Below are 6,919 nucleotides of genomic sequence, written 5' to 3'. Positions count from 1 at the left end.
AGTTGTGTCCCCCAGTTCCTGACCTCAGAAGAAAGTGGAAGGAAACAGATTCTCTTTGTCTAAAATAGGAACTTTTTTAGAGTTTGTTATACAAGTATTGATAGTCCCTATTTTTGTACATGGACAAACTCTAGCCAAAACTTCTTTAAAAGAAATTTATGTAATTTAAGTTCTGTTGTCCATGTGAACAGAGCTCTTGGCTGTGCACTAGGCTTCATAATTCACCTAAAACATTGCTGTCTCTAGGTATAAAAGAATTTGCAAGCTTTAAAAACATAGTCCTTGGAGCCGGGAGAATCTAGCTCATTCCACACCTGGCTTTAGCGTTAAATAGCTCTGTAACCTTGGTAATATTCCCTTTGTTTTACAATATTGGCTCTCTCTCTTTCTCTCTGAAAGTGGGAGAAATGGAGAGAGACAGAAAGAAACACACACACACACACACACACACACACACATACTCTCTCACATACAGAGAGAAAGAGAGAGAAAGACTTCCTGAAAACTTTGTTTTTAATGTAAGATCCAGTGTAAGGAAGATATTGAATATATGCCAGCTACTGGACTTATTATAGAAAATATTTTTATATTTTCTGTTACTATTAAGGCTTCTACTACTGCTTCAAACTTCCTTACTATTGGGAAAGTGGCCACTATGTCCCAAGAATCAGTCTGTGTACTTTGGATACATTCATTAACAGTGATTGAAATTGGGATTGTAAGCTATTTAGCCAGACACCAGTGGCTGTTATCTTTTTCAGGAGACTCAGTTTACAGGATTAAGGTTTAAAATCAGCTTGGGCAAAAGAGTCCATGAGACTCTATCTCCCAATAACCAGCAAAAATGTTGGATTAGCAGACTGGAGGGGAGGGCAATGACTCAGCAGATGGAATGCCAGCTACAAGTAAAGAAGCTGAGGGAGGAGCATGAGGCCTGAGTTCAAGTCCCAGTACTGTCACACACACACACACACATACACCCATATGGTAAGTTATTTTATAGACAAGATAATTGAGGAGATTAAACTCATATGTCTGCAATCTTATACAAACTTAGTAATTGATGTGTCCATGATGTATCTGTGAGCTAGACTTGTGTTTCCCATTTTCCAAAATTGAAAACTGAGTCCAGTGAGGTATACAACTGGGGCCAAGTTAAAATTACCTAAACGGAATACTAACTTCTTAATAACTAGGCCATCCTATATGCATTACCTAAAATATGAACTCAAATGTACAATCTAAATTCTATTGAGTCATAAGATTATATAATTTCACTAATCTGTGTATCATTAATATGATGCTTTTGAAGTTTTTACATATATAAATTGGCTTTGTATCTTTCTTAATATACTTGGCACATTTGCTACAGAATCACTTCTATGAGCCTGGTTATATATATATATATATATATTTCTTCTTTTTTTTTTTTTTTGGCCAGTCCTGGGCCTTGGACTCAGGGCCTGCGCACTGTCCCTGGCTTCTTCCCGCTCAAGGCTAGCACTGGGGCTGGCTTTGAACCATGATCCTTCGATCTCAGCCTCCTGAGTAGCTAGGATGACAGACGTGACCCTCCAGCACCCAGTATAATTGAATACTAAACTGTTACATCTCATTCTGGAAACCAAGATAGTACTAACACTTTTGATAGAGATATTAGTCTGTTGACCAAAGTCCTAATTTTAAACTATTCATCCATTAAAATAATTTTGAACAAGAGTTTCCTGTCCCTGGATAAATAAATAAACAGATAATACCAAAAGGGAAACCCTCATTATATCTTCTCTTTTCTTTGTGCTTCTTCCTTATCAGGTTTTTATAATGTGGGAGATAAAAAATTTTAGATCAGCTAAGTGTATTTTACACAAGAAGGAGTTGCTCACTCACCAAGTTCCACAATGCTAATTTATTCAGCACTTTTCATAAAATATATATAAAGTAAAAATGTATAAATTAATAATAAAATGGCACTTTTATTTATTGGCTTTCATAGTTAGAAGAAAGACTATAGGTTGGCCTAATACATTCTACCCAAAAGTCTTAAGTCAGTAGTTTATCTTAAACAGAATAGCGGATCCATTTGTACACTCATTTATTCATTCTTTCGTTTATTCAACTAATACTGTTTTAGTGCTGATTTTTGTATTAGCAGTACAGCAAAGATAGATGAAAATATTGACATTCATGAAACTGCTCTTCTTCCAGGAATAATGAGACAATTCACTTGGAACTACAGAAGCATCAAATGCTGATCTCTGCTCAAGACCAGGGTACAGTAGAATGAAGTGTAGACAAACAGCTAGTGGAATCGTAGTTTGCATATTTATTTATTTATTTATTTATTTATTTATTTATTTATTTATTTATTTATTTAGTATTGGCCAGTCCTGGGGCTTGGACTCAGGGCCTGAGTACTGTCCCTGGCTTCTTTGGGCTCAAGGCTAGCACTCTGCCACCTAAGCCACAGCGCCAACTTCTGGCTGTTTTCTATATATGTGGTGCTGGGGAATCGAACCCAGGGCTTCATGTATAAGAGGCAAGCACTTTTGCCACTAGGCCATATTCCCAGCCCCTGTAGTTTGCATTTTAAATGCCATGCGCTGGGTGGTACCTAAAGCAACATGAACTAGCCAACATGTGAAAGAGCTTAGTGCATGAGCCCTGAAACTATCTGACTGAAGTAAACTAACGCAGGGATCCAAGGCTGTGGGCGAAGAGTCTGTCCCCAGCTATCCAGAATCATCTGGAAGCTTGGTGTGGCCTAAGAATGAGAAATCAGCTACAGCGGGTGATGAGGTGGGACCGGTGAACAGGGCGCCCCCTGGCGTGCGGATGGAAACAAGCCATATGCTGAAGAACTTGGCAGGCCATTTGAAAACTAAGTCCTTGTGCCAGTCCTTGTGCCTGGCCTTCCCTTCCCCTTCAGTGTGTGTTCTCCCGCTCCCATCTGCAGAGCAGGCGGTGGCAGAGGTTTGGAGAGGCAGGTGGCAGCAGAGGAGAGTCGTGGGGTATCTGGCAGCAGTCTGGGCAATCCTTCATGGAGTTTAGTCCAGAATGTTAGCCAAGGAAGGGGTGAGCTGTGATCAGATTCGAGACACGTTGAGGAACATAGGAACAAGGGTTGTATGTGCGATTGCGGAGCCAGGCAGAATCCAAGGACGACTCTACGCCCTTTGGGCTTCCAAGCGTGCACTTGCTTGAGCCAGCTCCACGACCCCCCCACATTTCCGAGCTCTTCCTCAGGGAGAGACTTTCTGAGTGTCTCCTAAAGAGAGTTTTCCACGATTTTCCAAGGGGGCAGTCACGAAAGCTCAGGGTACGCGCTGACACCAATCTTTGTGCCTCCTTGAACAGCTCTGGCCAGCAGCCTCAGTCCGCACCGCGAAGGGAGATTCATGGAGCGGAGGCTGCGGTCTTCGTCGGAAGGAACGGCCGGGGGGAGCAGGATGATTGTGAAGCCCAAAGATGGAAAGGCAGAGGAAGCCAGCAGCTTAAGAAAGCAGAGAGCGAGCTCCTCCTCCTCCAAAATGAACAGTCTGGTAAGGACACATCTGGGTCTGCCAATAATGAGAGAAGGCCTCTTACAGCGGCCAGCTTCCCTGAGTCTTCTGCAAGGCAAACCCCACTAAAGGAGAAATCCCTCCCATGTGGAGGACCGTGGACCCCCATGGTTGGGGGGGTCAGAGCTCAGGGAGGCTGAATTTCTCAGTGGATGGGCTGAGAAAGGAGGCCAGGCTTCCCTGGTCCTCTCTTTGTGGCTTCCATGGAAGTTTACTGGTCTCCATTTTAGAGTAAAAACCTCAAACACAAGGTAGAAGAATGCTCACCCCTAGCGCTCATCATTGCATGCAGGTTTTCCTTCCTGGAATCCCGTTGGAAACGTTCTCTTTGTAAGTTCCCGGATACCCCTGTCCCCCTCCCCAGGTCCCCCCCCTCCACCACTCACAAGGTGCCCACCCATGCAACGTTGCCACCTGGAGCTTGAACACATAGGAGCCACCCATGTCCCCGCTCCAAGCTGCAGAGCCCGCCTTGGGGAGGGTTGTGAGGTCTGTGTGCAGAGAGAGGCCAGGAACCGATTGCAGCCTAGGGTCCACCAGGCCTCAGCTGACACAAATAGGAAACAAGTTTCCCCCCCTCCACTCCCTCCACTGGTCCTAGGGCTTGAACTCAGGGCCTGTGGCCGCGCCCTGAGATTCTGTGTGGAGGCTAGTACTCTACCGCTCTAGCCATGGCTCTGCTTCCAGCCCTGTGGTGATTAATTGGAGGGAAGAGTCTCATGGACTTCTCTGCCCCGAGGGCTTTCAACTTCGATCCTCAGATCTCAGCTTCCTGAATAGATAGGATTACAGGCTTCTGCCTGGCTAGAGTCTCTCTCTCTCTCCCCTTCTAACTTCCTCCCTCCCTCTCTCCCTTCCTTCCTTCCTCTCAAAGTTGATCTTTGTTACTTGAAAGTGTCTGTTTTCAGCCATCTATTTAATTTCCATTATTTTATTATTATTATTATTTTTTTTTGGCCAGTCCTGGGCCTTGGACTCAGGGCCTGAGCACTGTCCCTGGCTTCTTCCCGCTCAAGGCTAGCACTCCGCCACCTGAGCCACAGTGCCGCTTCTGGCCGTTTTCTGTATATGTGGTGCTGGGGAATCGAACCTAGGGCCTCGTGTATCCGAGGCAGGCACTCTTGCCACTAGGCTATATCCCCAGCCCTAATTTCCATTATTTTAACAGCACTTGATTCTTTAACATCTGTCGTCTTCCATATTCTTTGGGTCTCTTAGATATTCTTTTGTATCTGAAATGCTTTTCTTACTTTTAAATTAAGTAATTTTCCTTGTAGCATCGCAACATCATTCTTTCTCAGATCCACTTTCAATTTTAGAACTTAAAATGTCAAAACACAGGAAGTTTATTTATTTATTTTTCGAGGCCTTTAAAACTTTTCAGTAAGTGTTCCTGCAGTGTGGCAGCGCGGCCACAAGGTGGCAGGGTAACCCCATCACTGTGGTGCTGGAATCTCAAGGTTGGAATGGGATCATGATAAAGGTATGGAACCTGTTTAATGGATTTACAGATGATTCTTGTGGACACAAACACCAGCCCTTTGGAGTTTTCCTTTCGCTATTGAGACTTGTATTTCATCCTTCAATTACTATACTATTTGTTGTTTAAAATGCACAAAGTGGATTTGCCAACTACAGCAGCACAAGGAAGGCTGCTTTGGGTGGTTTTAGTGGTATGTGAATGAACCAGGTGGCTTAATGTATTTAGGAAATTGTAGCTGTATGTGTGGAAAGTTGATGCATTTTCTGTAGCTCTCCTCCAGAATTCAGTCATTCCTACTAGTTTCAGAATGAATCTGTGATCTAAGTCTTTTGTTTTAGAATACCAGTAACAAGCATTATGGTTTATTTTTGTTCAATTTCTAGGGCTTGAACTCATGGGCACTGTCCCCAAGCTTTTTTCCTCAAGGCTAGCACTCTACCACTTGAGTTATAGCATCACCTCTCTCTCTCTCTCTCTCTCTCTGGTAGAGATAAGAGTCTCAAGGGCTGGATTTGAACAAAGATCCCCAGATCTCAGCCTTCAAAGAAGCTAGGATTACAGGCGTGAGCCATTGTCAACCAGCTGGCATTGTGCATTTTCAATGCTTATTTGAACCAAGGAGTCAAATGTGTATTTTTCCACTTAAAAATCTTACCATATGTAGGTATATTTTATTATGTTAAGAAGTTGGTGTTGAGATTTGTCTTTAGCTCACTCAACAGACATGGCCACCAACTGCCCAGTGGAGTGACTAGAGATTGGCCAGCTGCTTGCCTATGGCCCGCAACTCCTCACAGAGTGCTTTCCCTCCCTTGTGGTTTGAAACCCTGCTGTCTTTATGAAGAAACTGAGAATACTTCAGAAAACACAGGCTTCTTTGGAACACTAACAGACCACGATTGCATTTGGTCTTGGAAAATAGGACCCATGTGCCTATGCTTAGTCTCTCCCATCTCATTTTATTAATATTTATCTATTTTTGTTATGTTGCGCCACATATGTTAGATATTCTTGACACTTGTTGAATTATTGAAGACACAGCCCTCTTGGAGTGTATTTTTTACTCATTTCTCGGGGCCTATTCATTAGCTTATCTTTGTTTCTCATAATCCACACATCCATTTGTAAATTCCTTCCATTTTCTTCACCAGGGAAGTTCTCATTTCATTTGCTGTCAGCTTGTCACATTTCTATTCTTTGACATGAAAGTATCTGAAGTTCAAAAGTAAAAGCCTACAAAAGATGATGAGCAGAGAGTCTCATTAGGAAAATTTCTCTTCTTCACCATGAAATGTGAAGGAAAATGTCCAATATTTATGAGCACTACAATAATGATGGTAGCTTCTGGTGTTAAGTCATTTTCATGGAATTAAAGCAAACACCTCAGTGACAAGGAAGCCATGAATACTTTTGAGGAAATGAAGCTTCACAGATCATTTTTTTCCTCAGTCCTATTAATATATTTTGAGAAGAAAAATTACAAGCATTCATAATTAAATATTAAATTATATTGGGTGAGAACTGCCATATTAGTTTGAATTTATACCCCGAATTATTTAGATTCACTAGCCCTAAATCCTAATCCTAATTCATCATGCATTTATCTAGTCATTAATGATATTTTCTTCTCAATATCTTGCTAGGTTAGGTCACATGTACGAGACCAGACACAAAGTTATTTAAATATGTCTCATGTTAACGATCAGATTTCAGTCTTGCATATGGAAGAAACTCTATATGGATATGTTGCACTCCTAACAGCAAATCAGTTTTGCCTAACACATACATAAGCATGTGATAAATACTACTGAATAAAAGGTAACATTGTGTTGGTTAGGGAGTGATATTTTCCTATGACCAGGATCATGAAGTGTGG

General features: G+C 42.2%; 1 protein-coding gene across 1 annotated transcript in view; it reads left to right on the top strand.

Moving 5' to 3' along the window:
• The window catches only part of Ccser1 (coiled-coil serine rich protein 1), a 671,676-nt gene that overhangs the window by 84,473 nt on the left and 580,284 nt on the right, over positions 1-6,919 (top strand). The window contains exon 4 of the mRNA XM_048333671.1: positions 3,355-3,539. Within this exon, the coding sequence (XP_048189628.1) occupies positions 3,355-3,539 (185 nt within the window). The remainder of the gene's footprint in view (positions 1-3,354; positions 3,540-6,919) is intronic.

Source organism: Perognathus longimembris, chromosome 24 (genome assembly GCF_023159225.1).
Source record: "Perognathus longimembris pacificus isolate PPM17 chromosome 24, ASM2315922v1, whole genome shotgun sequence".
NCBI lineage: Eukaryota > Metazoa > Chordata > Mammalia > Rodentia > Heteromyidae > Perognathus > Perognathus longimembris.
The sequence above is the reverse complement of the archived record's forward strand: the minus strand, read 5'-3'. Positions and strand labels throughout refer to the sequence as shown.